The 22,519-nt window shown below is 33.8% G+C and overlaps 3 protein-coding genes across 5 annotated transcripts; 2 read left to right on the plus strand and 1 right to left on the minus strand.

Annotated features, from left to right (window-relative positions):
- Window positions 1-458: 458 nt before the first annotated feature.
- LOC145939240 (vitellogenin) lies at window positions 459-13,465 on the minus strand. Of its 2 annotated transcripts, none has more exons than XM_083043478.1 (3): window positions 13,341-13,465; window positions 1,610-2,280; window positions 459-1,087 (listed from the first exon to the last, which is right to left on the minus strand). In XM_083043478.1, the coding sequence occupies exons 1-3, from the start codon at window positions 13,369-13,371 to the stop codon at window positions 845-847; spliced, it is 945 nt and encodes a 314-aa protein (XP_082899604.1). In that variant the 5' UTR covers window positions 13,372-13,465; the 3' UTR covers window positions 459-844. The 2 variants fall into 2 exon arrangements, with proteins under 2 accessions (XP_082899604.1, XP_082899603.1); XM_083043477.1 differs by lacking the exon at window positions 13,341-13,465 and adding an exon at window positions 2,766-4,870.
- LOC145939241 (uncharacterized) lies at window positions 8,792-10,359 on the plus strand. The gene is made up of 2 exons (XM_083043479.1): window positions 8,792-8,929; window positions 9,439-10,359. Exons 1-2 carry the CDS (start codon window positions 8,927-8,929, stop codon window positions 9,997-9,999), a joined length of 564 nt encoding a protein of 187 aa, XP_082899605.1. The 5' UTR covers window positions 8,792-8,926; the 3' UTR covers window positions 10,000-10,359.
- On the plus strand, window positions 11,599-22,309 carry LOC145939239 (uncharacterized). 2 transcript variants are annotated; one of them, XM_083043475.1, is made up of 6 exons: window positions 11,599-11,727; window positions 12,640-12,696; window positions 12,845-12,949; window positions 13,361-14,178; window positions 16,035-16,085; window positions 16,181-22,309. In XM_083043475.1, exons 1-6 carry the CDS (start codon window positions 11,643-11,645, stop codon window positions 17,060-17,062), a joined length of 1,998 nt encoding a protein of 665 aa, XP_082899601.1. In that variant the 5' UTR covers window positions 11,599-11,642; the 3' UTR covers window positions 17,063-22,309. The 2 variants fall into 2 exon arrangements, with proteins under 2 accessions (XP_082899601.1, XP_082899602.1); XM_083043476.1 differs by lacking the exon at window positions 16,035-16,085.
- Window positions 22,310-22,519: the final 210 nt, after the last annotated feature.

Genomic DNA, 22,519 nt, shown 5'->3' on the forward strand with positions numbered 1-22,519 from the left:
GAAATTAGCTACTTTAAACTCGGTTATTATTTTTGACAGTTATCAGCTGATTTCTGTCAAAAAGTATTAATCGAGGATGAATTATTATCAACATTACTACTTTAATTTTTATAACGTATTATTACTCTGAAATTTAATTAGCAAATGAATGCTTTAATAATATTTTTTGACAGAAATCAGCTGATTTAAGCGCCAATTTGTTAATTAAGTTTTTAAATAATATATTTTTAAAATTAAAATAATAATTTGTTTAAAATAATATGTTATGATATTTTAAACTCGATTAATATTTTTTGACAGTTATCAGTTGATTCTGTCAAAAAAATATTATTATTTTAATAATTATTTTTTAAAATATGAGATCAAAGAATGGCGCGCGCGTAGCGCGCGCTTGTGTTGTTCTAGTATATATAAAATTAAGAAACAAATATAAATGAATATTATAAATGAAATTTAGAAGTATAATTTTTTATTTCTCATCAAACCGCTTTTACAATATTATACAAGTAACAAGACCTTATTATTACTATACACTTTTGCACATTAAAATATAGCACTCTTACGTAACAACACTTTTTCCTTATTAATTAAAGTTGTAACAGTTTTATATACAGTTCGATTTAATTTCTAATTATCGCCATTCACACACACAGGATAATTTTTGCAATTTGTTGAACGTGAAAACGCTTTGTTGCAGCCTCATAATATAGCTGCAATTTACACGAGATAAATAGAGATAGGTGAATCAAATTAAGATATAAGTCACACTTTGCAACGAAAGAATTTCTTAATTTCGTGTCTCACACGCGTTCGTGCGCGGAAAACGCGACAGTTCTCGATATTGTTATTCATCTTCCTCGGACGAGTCGTTTATTATCCATCTACCTATGAAGATACTAGCGAGTTCCGCTTCCTTCACAGCTGGCGGTTCGCTCTTCGCGGATTGGATTGACTCGAGCCTGAGCCTTACATTCTCGTAAAGAGTCGTCACCACCGCCGCCTCGGTTATTCTGCTCGTCGTTATCACGTTCGATGTGCTAGATATGAATTCTGTCGATGTTACGATGATGTGTCCATTTGACAAGCTCTGTGGAAGAGAGAGAACGTATAAGTTTTAAATAACATATGTTATAATACTTTAAACTGGATTAATAGTGATTTGACAGTTATCAGCTGATTTCTGTCAAAAAAATATTCGCGGATAAGGTATTATAACATATTATATATATTTACAATATTTTACTATCTTTATTAATATTTCTTGACAGAAATCAGCTGACTAAACGTAAACACACAGACAAGTTATAAGCATATTACAATTAATTGTGTTTTAATTAAATTTAAAATGACATTTAAATTTATAGAATAAATTAAGATTGATCTGATAACTAACAAAATATTATAATGAATAAAAGTTCTATTTCTTGCATATACTTATCTTATTACTTATCTATATTTTGTAGAGTTTTGACAACTTAAGTATATTTATCCATAAACATTGAAGATTGTTAACATACATAACTCGTCATCTATTATTTGGCACATTATTGCACATTTTTTTGTATATTGTAATTATGTATTGTAAAAAAAATTGTAACATGGTCCTTACTACATCAGATATAATGTCGCTCTCTTCTCGGAAGGTCTCGGCGCTGCCGAAGAAATAGGGCACCTTGTGCGCGCACATACGTAGGTTCCTGGTTTTTCTGATCTGCATCAGCTTTCCGTCCTTCAATCCAAGGACCGGCCTGAGCACGTAACCCGGTTTCGCGTACAATGAACGACCCACGAGCTTCTTGTCGATCGTAAAAGTCGTGTAACACTCGCCCTGGGTGAAGTTCTCTATCGCGTCGAAGGTCACGTCGTTGCCGACGCCGTCGAGGGTGGTACCCACGCTCAATTGGCCCACGATCATCCTGATCATGTCGAGCTCGCGCGGTTGAATGTTCTCGTTCACCACGAGATCGTCCAGTCCGCGTCTGTTGAACTTGATCTCGAATTGATCCTCATTGATCTCGTAGGCTGGCTGTCGGCTCACCTCTCCGACCGGCATCGCCGGTTCTAGAGGGCTCAGACGATCCGCGACGAAGCTGTTCGCCTTCGAGTCCTCGAAGTGACAGCTCAACGAGTGGCCGATCTTCAGCGGCTGGCAGATTAGCTTCGACTCCAAATTCAGCCGTACACTATCGTCCTCGTCCGAAATCGCGGTGCAGTTCACCTGGACCTGAAACGTGTACTCCGGTCCATGGGTCCACGTCTCATTGGCAGTGAGATGCGCGGCTGGGGGAAAAAAAATAAAAAAAGAAGAAGAAGCATCGTATCATTGCGCGAGTGGGGGTGGACACGGGTTTATACTCTTATGCCGCTGTGTGTGACCGAGTGGTCCGTTCGCGAGAACGTCTGAATGGGCCGGCCGATTAGGAGCTTGAATGGAGCTTGATTAGAGCGGCGTGAGTATGACATCAATGCGCCCGGTTACGATATCTCTATTATCTCCCTCTCTCTTTCTCTCCCGGGTTAAAGGCGGCTTTTTTTTCCACGGCGGTTTCCGATAAGTGCTCGCATATTTACGTGATTGTTCGATTTTTGCCACGCATTTTGAACTTGACTCGCCGACATCGCGATCCAGTGTTGATACTTACGGGAGATAATTCGAAACAAAACCGAGAATCGATCGCAGGGATATCGGGAAGCGGCGAACTACCCCGATTGGAACCGGTCCCGAGTTCTCCACGTGAGACGCAACGACAATTCGAAATTCTCACCTAAGAAGAACGGTATCACTACCACGTTCATCATGACACCGTGCAACGTTGATCCACTTTAATGGAGTTACTGATGTTCGAGCTGCTCTTATACGAGCGGCTAAACTGCACTACTGACCTCTTCTTACGATTAACGAGCTCCAATTTATTCGAAGCCGTTCTCCGTTTGTCACGGGAAAATCAAGCGTTTGTTGGACAAAAAGTGATATTTTTAAAAATTCGACAGAGCAGATCAGTATAGCGGATGAAAAAATAAGTGACACTATTAAATGATAAGAGAGACGAATCGCGTTTTCGATGTTTAGTTAGCAACTTGATCCTACAACGCGCTAAAGTAAACTTTATTTTCAAGCGCACATATATATTTAATATATTAAATATATATACATATAATTAAACTTAAAAAAAACGTGAGATGTCTATATTTCACACATATTTGTATTAAAATAATATATATAATATTACATCGCTGTCAATCTTGCGATAATGATATATTGTTCAATTAAAGCAAACGGTGCAAAAAATATATGTTTTATGATAAATTACAAAATATTGCAGTTTGAATTAAACATAAAGCAGATATCTGTTTAATCTGTGATGTCATACATTTCAGTTTTGCGAAAGAAACCTAAGCCTCAAAGCTGCACTTTAAAATCTTTTATTATAATCTAAATCTTGCAATTTTTTTTTCTCGTAACATATACTTTCTTTATAAACTACATTGTTGCTCAAATCAATTTCCCTTATTACATGGATCAATATTGAATATTAATGTAACATCAATGATACATGTATAACTTACATATTACACCTTTTCAATATTTATAAAATAGTGATGTCAAACTCTATTTAAACGTTACTTTCTCATTCAAGCTTTCAACAAAAAAATTTAATAAAGCTTGTATTTATAAAATATGGAGATACTCTACAAGATATAAGAATTAATTTCGCATATGATTTCGAGAACGTTTAAAATACGACAAAACCACGCAAAAAGAAAAGATCCTGTGTTGTAATTTTCGCGCATTAGATTTTAATCCATTCTCTATGAACGATACCAATAATAAACAATGATGAATTAATCTTAATTGAATGAACTTACCCTAAAACAAACAAAACTATAACGAAATCCATCGCCAAAGATCAATCTCTCAACGACCAGTGGATAACTCTGGTTTAAAATCCCAAAGTCGCTCTTATATCGCACGTGGCATCAAGTACGCAATGTTGTTTACATGTCGTACCAATTGATATACTTCTAATGATATGATTGACAGGGCAACGAAAAGAACGAATGAAATAATAACGTCCTGTTTACAGCCCCTTCTTCTGTTGCCCTATGAGTGGTTCAGCGCCACTGTACTAAAGGGTTATTGTATATATAAATATATATGATTGCAAATATAATCCTAAACTTGTATAAAAAAAGATAATTAAAAATAAAACAAAATATAAAAGACAATAAGGTGAAAAGGACACGCAACATGTGTTTCAATTTTATATACATATATACAATATTTCCGAAAAATAAGATATTTAATTTATAAAAACGTATGTAAATATAATATTAAAACCAAGATTATGAACTTTAAAATAAATTACGCACGCCTCATAATATATGACATGGTAAGACTCGATGCGGACCGTGTCACAATTGAAATATAAAATATCTAAATGACTGGATGCAAAGGAGTACGTTTATTGACCCAAGGTCATTGTAATGATTTCATAAATGGCAAAGTGCGCTTGACACGCACACGCGGTCTACGACGGTTCAGAAAGGGAAACGTAGTGATATAGTGATATAACATAATTCTGCGCTCGTGTAGCTCTAAATACATTTCATCTTCTTTGCAAATTTCTGGATTAAAACAAAGTACATGTATGTATGTATCCAATAAATCTACAAGCGATAAAATAAGTGGCAATATCATTAACACATAGATAAAATCTCACTTATTACATATGCTACTCATTACTAAATTAAGTAAAATGATTGATAAGATCGAATCATTATATACATTTGTTATATGCGCTTTGTATATTTTTCGATTCGAGAATAACGTATGCATTTTATCAGAATACAGTCTTGCGATGATTATAAAAATGTCGTGTGATTAGGGAATAGATGTATGTAAAAAAAAAATCTTATAGGAAATTTTAGGATTTTATAAAATAATGAAAAAAGTCTTTTAAAAAATTTTCAGAAATTGTTTCTCTTACTGAAAAAAAATTATATCTCATTTCTTCTCAATTTATTATATGTATATATAATATATTTAGTTTTCTTATTCAATATTACATTACAAATGCGCACACATATATATACGTATACACGCGATGATAATTCTGACTTATTAAAATGAACGAATACGAATATTACGACACAATAAATTATCATAATTTAACTAAAGACACTGTGCTGAAACTGGTTTTCTTATCGATGATTCTGCGCCGTAAGTTTTATTCAACAATGAGAGAAAAATGTACAGTGTGTGAGCGCACATTTCTATAAACTATTAAAATTTTACTTATACGTATCACATCAACGCGATGAAAGAATATTTATGTGTTAATCGATTAAAAAACGATGCATTATCTAAAATTTATTTTAATGAACAATTAATTAATTTGTTATTTATATATAATATAAAAGTTATTAATAAATTAGGTTATTATCGCATCAAGATATTAATATAATTTATAATTATATACATATATATATTGTATATATATATATATATATATATAATTTAATTGCATATTGAAAAATAAATCATAATTAATAAAGAAAACAGAAATAAATAAGAAGTTATATAAAAAAGATTAATATTGTATTTCTATTATCTTATATACTTATATACCCATAATTAATATATTTTAACGCATGTTAAAATCATTAAAATTTCCAGTTATTATAGAGCGCGCAAAACGCGGTAATTATTATTTATTTATACTTCATACTGATATCTATACATATCAGAGATCAACGTTTTTTATTTGGATAAGCAGGCAATTCAGTATCTGACACGCAGTTATTATTTCAATGACGTAGGCGATTCCAAGTCGATTACTTATATTGTAAATATGTAAATGAATATGACAAGCTTTTAGGCATGTCGAGAATGTTGATTCTCACTTACACAACGATGTACAATAACAGTAAATCTAGATAATATAAATATGAGAAGAATGAACTAATTCAAACATTATTCGAAGCTATAAAAGTTACAAGAGAAAAGTATTATTTACATTCTTTTAGTATTATTCATATCCACAACAATCTTGTGCAACTCGATAAATCCGAATTAATTAATTTAATGTTCTATCATTACGACTAAACTCTGTATATATACGATATTTATAATTATAAAAATTAAACTATATACATATTTAACTATATATTTATAATCTTTTTTTAATTGCGATATTAAAAATCTCATTTCTATCCTTTAAATATTCAAAAATATTTATTTAGTCATAATAAATTAAGAATTATTTGCATACCCCATCTTTTTCAAAGTGATTGTTCAAAAAGAAAATATATTGTTGTATTTGCTTGCGTGTTTTATTCAATAATTAATATAATTGAAAACGACGCATTCTCTCTATAGAAAATAATATTTTGCAATAATATTTTTCGTGTAATATTATTTTAGAAAAAATGCGATGTGTATCATTTTTATTTATTGTGCGTATAAATACATTCTTTTAGAAATATATCTATCATATCTGTCATATTTTTATTACGAATTTTATTAATGATTTGTGGTGTTTTTGGATATATGTATATCTTAGAATAATAAATATATATTTTTTGCCATTCATACAATTCTAACAATAATGACAAGAAATCCGCGCTAAGAGCAGCGAGATTTCGCTTTATCACGTTAACGGGAATTACGGATGTTGCCGATAATCCGCTGTGAAATTTACCATGCCTGATGGTTCGAAACGCGGGATGGGAAAAACCCGGTTTGACAGCTGTTTCCATAAACCCGTATAGCATCAGCCTTCAATTTTACGTGACATAATCTCGTTACAGCCGAGCGACATGAAGAATAAATAATTTACTCCAACTGCATTTTGCAAGAATAGAGAATCGTAAAAATATTCGATAAAGATTATAGATGCGCAAACACGAAGACCATATAACTCATAAGAAAATGTAAAAACCTTGTCTAATCACTTTGAAAGAAATCTTGCCGGTATTTAGAATAATTCCAAATGTGACACTAAATGTAAATAAACGTTTTGCAATAAAATGTTTGAAAAAATGATATAATATTTATTGTAAAAATATTATTTATATTATCCTGACCTTATTATATCTTCTATCCCTTCTTTTACACACGAATTATAAATGTTAAATGTTAATTATACTATATAAACTGTCAAATACACATTTGATTTTTTTAAATTTAGCCTCTTTTGTCTTTCAAATTATTAGTGAGATATCGATGAAGAAACAGTCCATAATACTGAAAAAGCAAAATTATATTTGTAAAAATCAACGATTTCTAAAGGTCTCCCTGAGGTCACGGCATCGTTTTAGATAAGACTTTTTAATTGATATTTATTATTTTTCTGACTAAGTCGCGGATTTTTATGAGTTCTCATTATTTTTATGAGTTGCCATTATTCTGGAAAATTTATATCGTATAAATAAAATAAAATATAAATAAAAAACTCGATAATATCGATGGATTCACAACGAGCGCGTAGATTTATCGACTCAATTAAATGCATCAGTAGTATAATCTCTCGTTAAAACCACAATAAAAGGCCGTGATAAATATAACCGCAGACGTAATGTGTTGGCGAAGCCGGGAAAGCATGAAATTCATCGGCAATGCTGACTTTGCAGTTTCATTCGTTATTATAAAATATATATATATAAGAACTCGAACATACAGTGACGTATTTAAGATTTTGTTTCAAGGAAGAAGAGGGAAGAAGAAAGGGAAGATAGGGGATTACTAGAACTCTGGACGAGCGATTACATTAAACCAAATTTATACTTAACATTAAGTAATAAATTATAGTTTTTTGCTTAATAAAATAATGTTCTATAAGTGCGAAAATACTGACAACTTAGTCGATTTAATGTCAGATTTCAGAGGGAAAGGGAGAGAGAAAAGCTTTATACCCAGCAACATCCCCTTCCCCATCATAAATAGCATTAACAATACAAAGAATATTGTTAATGTTACTATTATTGATAAGAAAATGGTCTTCTGCAATTGCATAATTTATCATAACAAATTTTAAATTATCTATTGTATGTCTAAATAAAATACTAATTATTTACTTAAAATTATTTATATATTCATATTTAATATAATATAACATAATATATAGATTATGCAATATTAGTTATTAAATATTGCAATAAATATTAGAGTGTGTGAAACGTATATACATACTATAAAATAATAAAACTTTTCAAATTAATTTTAGTAAATATCAAAACAAAATGTTTTTAATTATCAAAAATGAGTATCTATTATCTAAATAATATGTGTAAAATTACATTTATATATACATATATATTTATATGCATATTTATATTATGCAAAAACCTATAATTTGTAATAAAATAGAATTACTTTTTACTTTTTCTCTTTCTGTGTTTAACAAAATCACATAAGAATTCATATAAAAATTAAATAACCTCATAAATTTTTCTTTTATTCTTGAATTTACATGTGAATAAATCAAGTTTAAAAAGACGACATAACTTTATCGCATAGATCATAAATTATCATTGAAAAAAGACATAAATTGCAAATTGGCGAACTGCATTCTTGGCGAAATTTGGTTTATCCCAGACACGCTTTCGGGGAATACTTTCTTATCCAGTGCCCCGAGATTTGTTGCTCTTCGGAAAGACTTTCGCATCCTACACGATATCGCGAATTCAACGGGAAGATACAACCAAGTTTCCCAACAGATGCATGACTCAATTTCGTAGTGGGGGAAATCGTAGTGTGGCTAAGCGATTTATATATCAGAAGAGACGCTTGCCACACCAGCATTTCAAGTTTGAACGGTAAAACCGTACGATCTCGTTGAGTTTTTTAATCTCGGAGTAAATATTATACTATTGGTGAAACTACTTATTTATCAAGTTCATAGATACCTCGACACATTCGACAATCATGGTAAATAGATCTTTCCAATATCTTATATTTTGTAATGAATATTATATTAATTGCATAATTTTCACAATTTTAGATAATATTTTATTGTTAGTAAAATATTTTAATAAACAGATATTTTTTTTTAATAGAAATTTATTCATTTTTTGATCATTTTAATAAAAAACATTATTGTTTTGATATTTGTTACTAAAATTAATTTGGTTTTATTATTTTTTTATAGTATGTATATACGTTTCACTCTAATATTTATTGCAATATTTAATAACTAATATTATAATCTATATCTTATGTTACATTATATTAAATATGACTATATAAATAGTTTCAATAAATATATGAGTAGTATTTTATTTAGAAAATAATTTCCATAATTTTAGATATTATATTAATTTCGCGATTTTATGTACACAAAAGGGTTGCTTTAATAAATTTACATTTTTCAAAATGAGAATTGAACATGAATTTTTGTCCTTTATATTCTTTTAAATCGCAATTGCTCTCCATTGCAGCTGAAGCACATCGTACTTCTGAGCATCGTGTTTTGCTTGGTGCAATCGCAACGACCATGGCACGCTGGCAGTAATAGCAATCGTCTACCTCAGGTTCTACCTCAGTATATAGACGAGCGAATAGCAGCGGAACAAGCAAACACTGCGAGTCAAGGTCAAACGGGGATCGCGAATCAAAATCAAACGGGCATCGCGAATCAAGGTCAAACGGGTTTCGCGAGTCAAGGTCAAGCGGGTCCAACAAATCAAACCGGTCAAGGGACTCAGGCAGTTGGTTTCGGAACCGACTTGCTCGGAAATCGAATCGGCGGCGGTACGGTTGCACCAGCAGCCGCATCAGCTGCAGCTGCACCAGCTTTGAGCACGATAATCCCGTCCGATCTACCCGTGGACGCTCACGGTGACATCGATTTGGTGAATAGAATCAAGACCTGGCCGAGGGACAAGCAACCCTTCTGGTACATCAACTGGCAGGCGATCCAGGCCCATCGTGGCGATGTAAATAACAGCGCCCAACCGGCCCAGGCGCAACCGAATCCGATATCCTTCTTCGCGGGTTAAAAGAGCGGACCGCGAATTTTAAATTAAACACGTATCAAGACTGTAAAATTAAGTATTTGTGTTTTTAGCACTAGAGAATAAGAGGGAACACGATCGTCAATATTTATGGCCGCTGACGACAGCGGTTATTCCTAGTCAAAACAGTCTCTTCGAAGAGATACGCGAATCGGTTTTCAAAAGAGTCGTTATATTCAAGATTATTATATCATCAATCCGGTTTCTCGATAATATGAGGAAGATGGATGTGGTCGAAACAAGCGTCATGATTGTAAGTTCATATAATTATCGTGTTTTTATATAAAATAGAATTAGTCGCGTGAATTTTTGTATGAAAAAATAGAAAAGGAGATTTTTTACATACATTGTTTTGTTTCTTAAAGTATTTTTGTACTCTGTAGCTCGATAAAATTAAATTTAAAATAATAAAAAATACACATATATAACTATTTATATATAATAATATTCATATAATTATATATAATATTTAATATTTACTATATATTATATAATATAATATAAATTAATATTATAATATATAATTAATATTATGATATTATAATATAAATTATTATATATAATATTATATATAATATTCAATATTTATATGAATATTATTATATATAAATATTATATATATTATCGAGCAATATATATATTATTAAATAATTATATAAATATTATATATAATAATATTCATATAATTATATTTAATAATATATATTGCTCGAGTCTCTCTCGTAAAGAGAAAGCAAATGACTTTCCGGAGAGTGTGTATATGCGCAAGATACGACGTTGTTTACACGGAATAAGGTTCCAACAGAACTTTATCAATGAACTTACGTACGTGAATGGCAGCGGGGAATTAAAGGCCGCTGGAACCGATGGAGAGAGAGATACGCGTATTCACACTATGCATCCTGCATCGGCAGCAGCACCGAAGAATATGAACTGCGCGCAGCATCGAGTCGAGCGCCGCGATTCGACCTATCGCGATTGGTCGACGCCGCGCGTCGTCGGCTCGTGACGTCAAACGCCGGCCGACCAATGCACTGCCGCGCCGAGCGGCAGTGCTCGCTGTGCGCGCGTGCGACGAGCGTCGTGTGTAAGTGTGTGTGATATATATTCGGTCGCCGACGAGCCACGCGGAATAGACGATTTTCTCTCGACGAGCAACAAACCGGGCTCGATCGCGCGATGACGACGCGTTCGCGGAACCGATATGTCATAGTCGAGATTTAAAGAGTTCGAAAAACCGCATATATATATATATATATATATACACACATATTATATACACATAAAATTTACATTTATATATATATATATATATCTCGTCGCGCGTGCACGCGTACGACTTTGTGAACAGCTGGCGGAAGCGGGGACGGAGACAGGAAGAAGCGCATGTCGCACACGCGGAGAGTAGGAGGAGAGGGAGGAGAGAGCACAGTGGAGTACAGGGGGTTATTATAATATCGCCGCGCCGCGCCTGACAATTCCGATCCATCCACGCGGCTCGACTCCCGAAAGAAAAGAAAAAGGAAAGAAAAAAAAAAAAAAAAAGAGAAAAAATAACACTCGCCACGCTACGACATACACGCGTGGACCCGCGCCGTGTTTCACTCGGAACGCGAGCGCCATTGGCAATGTCGGGAAGTGACAGCCCAACATTCTTTCACGGCCAGCCCTGGTCCAGCTGGATCGAAAGAATCGGACGAGACAAGCCGCTGAGTAAGTGCGCTCAATCCTGTCGAATCCTCCGACGCCGCGGCCGCGTCCCCCAGGAGGCGGGGGCGTCGGAGGCTCGCGCGTACCCTAACCTCACTTCGACGCTCCCCTGTCGCTCCCTGCGCGCGCGCGAGCGTCGAAGGAGAGGTGTGATATTTTCTTCGGTATCCATCGGCATCGGGGGGCGATAAGTTTCGTTGTTTTTTTTTCTTTTTTTTTTTTTTCTTTCGAGCCCCCTGATCCCCTTGTCGGCGTGAAAAATGATTTTCAGGACTGACAATTATGTAATTTTGTAAGAGCGAGCGTACAATCTCGACCGCCGAAAAATGAAATAATTTATATGTCGAATAGATTCAATAGAAGTCTCTCTACTGCTATTGAAAAAATATAAAAAGACTCGACATTTACTTTTCGCGGATTTTGGATGAATCCTGTACAGAAGCCGTGAATTGTGCATGTATACGATGAAAATAAAAAAATGAAACTTTATACCACAACATTGTGTTCTTTATTTCACATTTCTGTTTAAATGTTGAGTTAGAATTATTAAAAAATAAGTGTTAGATAATTTAAATAATCGTACTATATATATAACACATATATGTATAGTTAAAAAATGGAACACATATATTGTATAATTTCTTAATAGATTATATTTCATATATAGATGAATAATGATAGAGTAGTATGTAAATAATATTTTGAATTAATATTTAATTACATTAAAGTATCTTTTCCTTTTCAATTTAATCACAATACATAAATGAATATAATCTCTAATTTGTTGCACGATGAAATACATATTTTATACTATCAAACATTTAAATTATATATTAAGGATTATTGTTTCTTTTGGAATAACTAAATTTATATAATATTTAATGCTATTATAAAAATATATATTGTATATTTTAGGTGATGAGGAAACAGAAGTTCAACCGTCAAGCTCAGTCACACGACTTTCTGCAGAAGGTAATTTATAGTTCTCATCCTCTCAATATTATATCTTTTTAAATATTCTCTCAATATTATATCTTCTTAAAATAATATATAATATTGTAGTTTGTTATTTCAATCTTATTCATTTGCTATAATATTAATTTAATGAAATATTTTTCAGATATTGATTTATATGGCTTCTGTCCGGAAAGAGATGACTTTTACGGAGTGGTATGTGAAATTTGTAATGCCATAGTGAAACCGCAAGCCTTTATTCAACATATGGGTATGTATTTTCATTTATTCATCGTTATATTAGTTTAGTAAGACAGTATAATTATACTTATAAATTCAATTGAATTTATATTTATAATTATGACGTGTCTACAAAAGAAATATAGAATATAGATGTTTCTTAATAATTACAAGATATATTATGAAAAATCTTAATTGTTTAGTGAATATAGATAAATATTAAATAATTTTGATTCCTAATTTATTAATGTGTGATTTTAATATAAAGTATTTTATACATAAAATAATTAATAGCAATGTAGCTTAAAGTAAAATGTAATTTAAAGTAAAAAAGGATTATATACGTATTTTTATAGATATATATAAAGATAGATATATAAAGAAATATATAGATATTAGATATATAAAGAAATTATAAATACCGTTTTCTATTTTGCCACAGAGTGTCGTCATCCTTCAGGCACACCGAATTTTCCGCCTCCTCCGAACCCGATCGTGAAGCCGACAGTGAAAAACCCCTTCTGCAAAGTGTCCAAGCTGAAGAAAACTCAACTACCAACATCATCCTCGTCCTCTTCGATTCCCACCACTGGCGTCGCGAAGCTGAACCACACGATCGTCAAGCGTCCTGCGGACCAGACGAATCTGTCTGCAAGCGGCTCGCTGCCGATCTCCTTATCACCCCGATCGCCCCTCGAGCCGATCCAGGTGCAAAGCGCTTCCCCTAGCGTGGCCGGGCCCTCGAGCCTCAACGTATCAACGAACAGCGGCAGCAGTCCAGGCAAAAGCCCCAGCATCAGTGGCAGCAACAGTAACAGCAGCAGTCAACCTCGCCGGAAGAGGCTCAAAACGGATCGCTCGCTGCTCAAGGACCGCGAATACGATCCCGACCGGCACTGCGGCGTCTGGAACGAGGAGACTGGCAAACCCTGCACCAGGTCGCTCACGTGCAAGGCGCACACCGTCTCGCTGCGCCGGACGGTCGTCGGCCGCAGCAAAACCTTCGACAAGCTCCTCGCGGAGCATAGGGCCGCGAAGGAGCAGCCGAGCAGCGGCGGCGGCGGCGGCAGTCGGCAAACGACGAAGATGACGGTCTCGGGAACCGTCACCGTGTCCTCGGCAGCTGCCGTCGCCACCGCGGCGGCATCGAGCCTAAACACTCCTCTTACCCCAAATACCCCAGTTTCCATCGCTGAGCCGGAAGTGTCGCCGAGCTCGCCGCCCGTACTATCGCTGCCAGACACTTATCCACTGCCAAAGGTGAGCGAACGGTTACTTTTTTTTTGGTTTTTCTTTCCCGCAATATTTTTTTTCTCTTATACACACTTCTCTCCTCATTATCTCGTCTCTGTAGTGTCCTCGATGTGATTCTTCTTCATATGCCATGTTACTATGATCAATCTTTTTCTCTGCGCGAGCAATCTGTGCCTAGGAGCGAGATTGCTGGCGTAGCTGACGAAATGAAAGTTTCAACTTCTTAATCGGTGTATGTGGTTGAGGCGAATCTGTGTATAAGTATATACAGTTTCTCTCTTGTGTTGGATTTATTATTCTTTTCGTAACGCATTTGAAGAAAATGCGAGCGATATATACAAATATGTGGCTTTCTTACTTTCCGAACAAAATTATTGTATAGCTTTACGATAAGTTTGAGACATTGTGCATGATGTTGATTCTCTTATTTTGTATTACGCTTTTGAAAGAACTTTCATTTCTGCATACTCTCATAATGTCAGATATTGAAAAGCAGGTGTAAAGAAAGTAATGTAGAAATATCTTTCTTTTTTTGTGTGTGAAACGATGAAAAGGTAGATTCGTTTACTCAGATCGAAGTACAAATAACTAAATTATTTAATAAATATTCATGAAAACATTTCATGGATCACTTTTATTTTGAGATATATTTTGTATGATGAAATCTTAAGTGATTTCCACTTTGAACTGCACAGAAAAGCTTCTGATTTTTAAAATATCACTTTTATATTTTTTATATTTAATTTGAAATATTTAAATGGAAAAAATTATGTAAATACTACATATAAGTATATTTTATTTTATTTTATTTTATTTTTTTTTTTAATGGAGACGATAATATTTTGTTATATGATATTGCAAAGTTTCAAAGTTGCTCAATAACTGGTAGAAATAGATTGAGTCAAGTACGTCCCATAAACAAAGTTTAATAAAGATTAATAAATAACTTAAAGATAAAAAAATAACTTAAAATTACAATAATCAGAAGCGTCTTTCATGTAGTTTAAGTGTAAATCACTTGGGATTTTATTCCCCAACATATATCACAAATAAAAATGATTGCAAGATGTTAACTTTTATCAACTATTTATTCAAGCATTCTTTCTAAAGAAATTCTAATGATTATCAAGAATCAGAGATGTGAGATACTTGAAAAAGCATGTCCCAAATTGAAAAATATATCAGAAGAATATCATGTTTTCTACGTACTTTCTATAGGAATGAATCCAATATACCTGCTCATTTTCTTAAACTTGCATTATACGACTTTAATATTACGTTTTCGATTTTATATTTCACAGAATATTTTTAATATAATATATAAATCTATCTGACAATACATACGTATTCTATCATGATAATAGCATATTTCTAGATATATTCTAGTAATATTAAATGCTACATAATATATTTTCCTAAATTAAACCATAGATTATATCACAAACGTTTTAATTATAAAGTTTAAATATTAAGAATATAGCCTTCTTAATTCTCAATTTATATTTATAAAGTTTAGTTTTAATAAATAATTACAGAGAATATATAACAAAAAATTAAAACCATTTTAAAAGATATATTAAAATATTTTCTTTTTAATTTGTCATATAAATATATAAAACATAATTTTTTTATACTTTTGCCATGTGTGATGATCATCAATCTTAGTAAACATATTTAGATACGAGAAATATTTTGTATTCAAAGTAAAGAAAGATATAAAAAAAATTATTCTGCTATAAAACAAACACGGATTGATCGACCCAAGTCGAATCAGTGTCGAGATAGAATGAGATACCGCGCGTTAAAAGGCAAAGGCAGAGAGGGTGTCGGTTGATACTTGTTTTCTGTTTTTGTTATTGCAGGCTGTTGATTTGCTTTATCGGTGTCTGGCCCCGCATGGCTCCACTAAACCTGTAAGGCATGGTTTCTTTTGGGCATTTAAACGCCACCTTCTCCTACGGGATTTACGATTCTTACTCTACGAGTCGCCAACGCTTCTCTTTTTTAGACCAAGCTCGAAGAGGACTTCGCCAACGCGGAGGAGCTGCGGAGTCTAGAGTCTACTCTGGTGGTCAACTCTACTATCGCAACAACCGACAACAACAACAGCGGCAGCAACAGCGGCAACAACAGCAGCACCGATGGCGGCTCGTCGCAGCAACAATCCAACTCGATGATGGGACCCATATCCGTGATGCTGCCGTCGCTGTCTCCGCTACCTGGCGCGAACAACGAAGAATCGCCAGCAGTGGCCACCGTGATACCCAGCACCACGACGACTCCTGCCGCGATGCCGGTCATATCATCAATGCCACTGCCAACCACCTGCGTGCAACCACCTACGGTAGTCGCGACAGTCTCGCTCGAGGGCGAGACCCCGATGGACATCGACGCCGAGACCATGTCTATATACTCTCCAGTTTATACCACGACTACCAAGGATCACGCCAAGTCCCAGCTGGTGATGCAGATACAATCATCACGCCCGAACAGTCATTCGTCGCAGTCGCCCGTCTCGGTCAGGAGCTATCAGCAGATACAGGCTTCCATGCCGAGCCTGAATCTGTTCGAGCCCGTGGAGCAGCTGGAGCAGCAACACGCCAGTCAGATCAACGGCAAGAGGCTGAATCATGCGAATGCGATGTCGTCGCGGCAGCAGAAGAGGCACGGCAAGTCTCACCAGATCGAGCAGTCGTTGTCGAGCTGCCAATCTCAGTCTCAGGACTACTCGACGTCCGCGTCGATCCAGTTCGAGGCGACGACCACGTCGTCGCCGTATCCGCATTTCGGTGACATCTCCTGGTCGAACTGTCATCCGGAGCCGCTGGCTGTCAGCCGGTGGCTCCGCATCTCGTCCAGCCGCAAACAGTACAATTTCAATATTCACTGACACAAGACCCCACCCACCCCGGGCTGAGGACTGTCTGCCGCGGGCGTCGTTTATCTACCTCCTTTCCTTCGCGACACCCTCTCTTTCTTCGTCGTCGCCCACGTCGTCGTCGTCCTAGTCGTTGCTGCCACTGCAGTCGATGATGTCGCGTCCACAGCCTATCGAAAGGGGGAGGGGGGGAAAAGGCTCTTGTTTTCGTCATTCTACGCTATGGAGATGTAAGTATATCTTGCGCGATCGATCGCCAAAAATTCTGTCTGTCCTTGGATAAAATGCTTCCGCATCGCGTCTCCGAGGCGCGATGTAATCTTCCAATTTCGTGCGTGATATCGCACAAAATACACTTGAAGCTTTCAGCATCAGATATCACGAATACGTCGTAGAACGCCATAGAATATCAAGAAAGGATTCCCAATTGGCAACATCCATATATGACGATCGCGTATTTGAACATATATATATCTGAACTTTTCACGAGAAGAGAAGAAGGAACACAGATGTCGATATAGGTATTTCACACACTCGTTTATTCGCTAAATTTTTAACGTAAAGTAGAAAAATAGGTAGAGGTACAGGAGATTGAACGTGTGTCTTGATTGAACAATGAATGGTCGCGATATCGTGTAAAGTTTCTGCACAGAATTTTCTCACATTGTACCGTGTGTTTATTCATTATTACATGGCTTGTAATGTCGCAGAACATTCCGTCAATCCTCTTCTCTCAATGATGCGCGTTACGACTATCTCGTAATCAATGATCATGAGGACTTACTTTATTAAGTGATTTCTAGATGCTTTTCAAGATGTAAGAGTAAAATGTATATATAAGAGTTTGCGTTTTGTATTGGAAATATTTCGGTGAGATATGAATCAAACGACGTTGCGATTTTAAATGTTAAATCAATTATCAAACCGCGATATCACGAATTTATTTTTATTATCTATCGTCATCATGTTGAATTTTTTTTTTTTTTTTTTTAAGGATTCGAAATTATTTTAGAATTTCTTTTTGGCGTATCATGATTTATGAAGCATCCTTTATTTTTACATCTTGAAATCTAATTCCAACGTATTTCTTCCTAGTTAAATTATTGAATATATCGCTAAGATTTTTTTCATTAGTTAGAAATTAATAATTGCATTATAGCATTTGACATTATAAAATTGTGAGCGTGCAATTATTTTCGTGATACAAAATACCATCATACGTGTCGTGCATTTTTTATCAAATTGTGCAGAAATTTTGTAAATAGATCGCAAATTATTATTATTGTCTCATATTGTATATAGGAAAATGTTTAGCATTCGAGACTAAACACACATACACATTTTTTCCATAGATGAAAAGAATTTCAATTTATTTCCTCATAAGATGAATATGCAGATTGTACATACAGTGTATATATACATATATATATTTTTTTTATCAATCACGATCTTTTATCTCTCTTGCATATGTGTGTACTCTACGATAACGAGAAGCGCCATTATTTAACGTTATATATACATAATTCCCTTGTTTCTTTTTTACCGTTTTTTGCCATGGAGATTAATAATAGGAAAATCGTAACTTCTCGAGTGAGCGACTTCTTTTTTAACTCGATTTCATTCTGCATTATTGAGTCTCGTAATAAGATGAGATCAGTTCGCGATGTAAATATAATTAGGAACGAATCGAGTGATATTTTTTTCTTTTTAATGAAATTGCACGAATATACAAATTGAAGAGGCCAGTGGATGAAACTTTAAAATTTTATCGATATTAAATATATTAGTATGTATAATAATATCACAAATAATAATTTCTATATCTGATACAATCACATTTATTTATCAGATAAATAATAATTTATTTTTTTTAATAGCAAGAAAAAACTACTTCGTTTGTTTGTCTTTTTAACGCGAATCTGCGTTTACTTGTGCTTATAGATACGAATTTATCCGGTAAAAGACGCGCAAATCTATGTAGTGATTATTAATTAAAGCACTGATAATAATATAATCGTAAAAACAAAATTAATATAACTTTACATATCTCGGAGTTGTTAACAACTTTAATTAAATGTTACAAAATTTTTTTTAACAATAATTAAATGTTGCTCAAAAAGTCTCGATATGTTTTTCTTCATATGTAATTAAATACTTTAATATATTTTAAAACAATAGTTATAGTATTATTCAAATGTCCTGTAACTATACAGAGTGATTTATTTTAGTTTTAACAGGCAAAAGTTGTAGAGGAAGACATAATATCATGATCTATAATTGCTTTTGGATGGTGGTTTTCAAGATCATTTAAAGATCAACTTTTTTTTTATGCAACCATCTCAATTTTTTATATAAATTTGTGGTTAAAAAATCAATTATTTATGAGATTTTATATTTTAATTTGACAATTTTATATAAATTATGTCTTATAATATAAAATATTCATTTTGATCTCATCTCAATACTTTTATACACAAAATTAAGGAATCAATTGGTTTAAAAAAACACAGTTGTTTTTAAGAAAGAAATAATTATGTGGTTTTTTTTAATACTAATAGGTTGATCTTTAAATTATTTAAAAAACGCCACCCAAAGGCAATTCCAAGTCATGATATTATATCCTCTTTGAAATTCTGCAACTTTTGCCCAATAGTTAAGCTTTATATGAATCACCCTGCATTGTTCCATGCATAACATATTGTAATAAATGAAGAATAAATTTATATATTTAAATACAATATAATATATAAATGCAATAACAAATTATTTAAAATTTTCCAAAATTTTCTTTTTATTCTAAAAAAATCTCATCTTTGCGAGACGTAGGTTTGTTTGATTTTTTTAATGCTCTGTCCGCGCATAAACACTATTGATCGAATAAATCATAAGCCACTATGTAGGTTTATCCGCGAACTTGGATAAATTAGCAAGCTATCGATTCCGTTGTCTTTTTATCTAAGACGATTTATTTATTTTTCTACGTACTCTCCTTATAATTTGCATCCCCTGCGCATTGCAATCTCCTGATAGATAAAAAGCGCGCAAAGCTAATCTAATTATACCTAATTATAGATTAGTAATGCGACAGGACGCAGGATATGCGTACTTCTTATCATAGATTGTGATATTTGATTATATTGATTTTTAGAATAATGATTAGTAGGATAATTGTATACGTGTCTTTATATTGTGTTCGACGACAGAAATGTAGCGTGTTTCCTGTTTTTTTTTTTTTTTTTTCGTCGGAAGAAGTGCTTTTCGTGCTGTCTCTGTCGTTATTTTCTCTCGCCTGGTTAGAAGAGAAAACGAAGAAAAGAAAATGCTTAATGGGCGCAACGAAAAATTAGGAAATGATAAAAATTAGGTCAATTTTTGCGAAAATTATTCGCAAAACGGAAGAGGAAGAGGAATATTGCATGTTTGTGTGTGTTTGTGTGTGCGTGCGCGCGCGTTAACTTATATCGAGTATAAAAGAGTGCTGAATTTCTTTAATAAACCGCGCAGTATAAAGCGATGCTTCGCATCATCGCCACTGATCCTCTCGGCTACCTGAAACCGTGATAACTTGTACATAAATATTGTGTAAACAATTAATTAATCCACGTACCTATATCAATTAGCTGCATAATTGCGTAAGAATTCGTAAGAACGATATATGTATAACATACATCTGTACGAACGCGTTAAAAGAAGATAGAGAAGGAAAAAAGAAAGTTAGAGAAGAGATCTCCATTTTGACAACTTTGAATGCTCTGACAAGTACAGACGCCTGTGTAATCTCTCGTGCGCATATAAATATGCGAATATTCCGCGTAATATCGCATTTAATATTAAATATAAATTTTCTCCATCCTTTAAGAATAAAATTTGCGCAACAATGTTTAATATGTTGCTTCAGAAACTTCATTTTTTCTAAGTTCTATGAGAGAAAGAGAGGTGAACGAAAATTAGGCAGCTTTATATTTCACCCAAAATACATAATTAAAACAACAAAATGCGCAAACATCGGTTTTCCCGTTTCCCTGAAGAATCAACCGTGTATGTACCACATTTAGTGTTCATTGCTCTGCACGAGACGATTATATAAATCCGATAAAATCTCGTGCGATCTCGAGAAACGATGCGACACTGATAACGAGCGCCGTTTATAAAAAAAAAAATCCGCTTCCCGGCTAAAAGTTGGCTCGATCCCCAATTAAAGCCGTAGATTTTTTCACATTATTATCCAGAACTATCCCGAGAGCAATAATATAGTACGGTCCACACACGAATAAGCGAATTAGTGTAGCAATAATTATTTTATTAATTATAAGACACTAAGAAGGCGCGTTTTCCGCTGGCTTTCACACTCTTATTATTGTCGATAAAGAATAGGGAATACCGCGGTCTCTCTTAAATCGATTCTGTAAAAAAGAAGCCAATTGAAAGAGGTTCATAGAAATTTTTATTTTGCGAGAATCTCGAAAGTTGAGAAATTAGAAATACTATTAAATTTTTGTCACATTTTTCGTCACAATTAAAATACTAAAACTTTTCTACTATTGCTGACACAATAGAAGAAGGACAATAGAGATAGAAATTTTAAACCGATTTTCAATCAACTGAAAGATTTCTATGAATTTACCTTTAATTCGCTTATTTTCACAGAGACGAAAAAATCGATTCGGGCGCAGACAAAACGCTTTGTTACGTCAAAAGGTTTTATTTTGTTCTAAAAAGAAAAGGGCAAAAAGAAAGAAAGGAGCGACCGTTTTATTATTATTATTTTTTTTTTATTCAATTTCTTTTGCCTCGTTAGCGCGCGTGCGCGACATAAAATGATTAGTATTTTAATTAACAAATCTATTAGCGCGAAACTGTGGTGCGATGGAATGATATGTGTACGATAGTTTGATAAACTGATTAAGACTGAATATATCGATGAGGCGAGGAGGGACTCGTCCAACGAATTAGATCGTCGATGACTTTTAGCGATTTTTTTGTAGATTTTTTTTTTAAATAGCGCGTATAATGTTCACACTTAATTCTCGAAGAGTGTATCGGAGGAGGTATATATTGCTTTATATCATGTTGAAACATGTGCATGCGTTACCGTTATATTGAATGGATAATTGGTCTATTTGTCTCTTTGGCACACTGTAATTTCATATGAAGGAGCCGGAAAAAGAGATCTCAATCTCCGGCTTTAGATTTATCACAGAGCGCAAGATATTTTGTGGCATTTAATTTAAATATATGTTTTATATTTATTTGTGTAAATTGATATTTTTATTTGTCCATTTACCTTTCACCCGTTTATTTTCTTTTTTATTCATAAGTACGCATGTGCAAATGGAAATTTTTGTAAATGGGAGTCTGTGTAAGAATTAGGAAGATATATGGGGGAGAGAGAGAAGTAATAAAACAAGAAATTTGCATATACTTTCTTGCTATCGCATATCATTGTAAATATTATGATACATTTCGATT

Source organism: Prenolepis imparis, unplaced genomic scaffold (assembly GCF_030444845.1).
Source record: "Prenolepis imparis isolate NDT839.2.m4 unplaced genomic scaffold, iyPreImpa1.0 SCAF_8, whole genome shotgun sequence".
Classification (NCBI taxonomy): domain Eukaryota; kingdom Metazoa; phylum Arthropoda; class Insecta; order Hymenoptera; family Formicidae; genus Prenolepis; species Prenolepis imparis.

What these genes read in the sequence shown, in the direction of transcription:
- LOC145939240 (XM_083043477.1), bottom strand. Translation starts at nt 2,799, where the DNA reads ATGATGAACGTGGTAGTGATACCGTTCTTCTTAG. An exon ending in AGTGATACCGTTCTTCTTAG is followed by an intron (nt 2,281 to 2,765) that starts GTGAGAATTTCG and finishes TTTTTCCCCCAG; the next exon opens with CCGCGCATCTCACTGCCAAT. An exon ending in GCGACATTATATCTGATGTA is followed by an intron (nt 1,088 to 1,609) that starts GTAAGGACCATG and finishes TCTCTTCCACAG; the next exon opens with AGCTTGTCAAATGGACACAT.
- LOC145939239 (XM_083043475.1), top strand. Translation starts at nt 11,643, where the DNA reads ATGTCGGGAAGTGACAGCCCAACATTCTTTCACGGCCAGCCCTGGTCC. An exon ending in CGGACGAGACAAGCCGCTGA is followed by an intron (nt 11,728 to 12,639) that starts GTAAGTGCGCTC and finishes TGTATATTTTAG; the next exon opens with GTGATGAGGAAACAGAAGTT. An exon ending in CACACGACTTTCTGCAGAAG is followed by an intron (nt 12,697 to 12,844) that starts GTAATTTATAGT and finishes AATATTTTTCAG; the next exon opens with ATATTGATTTATATGGCTTC.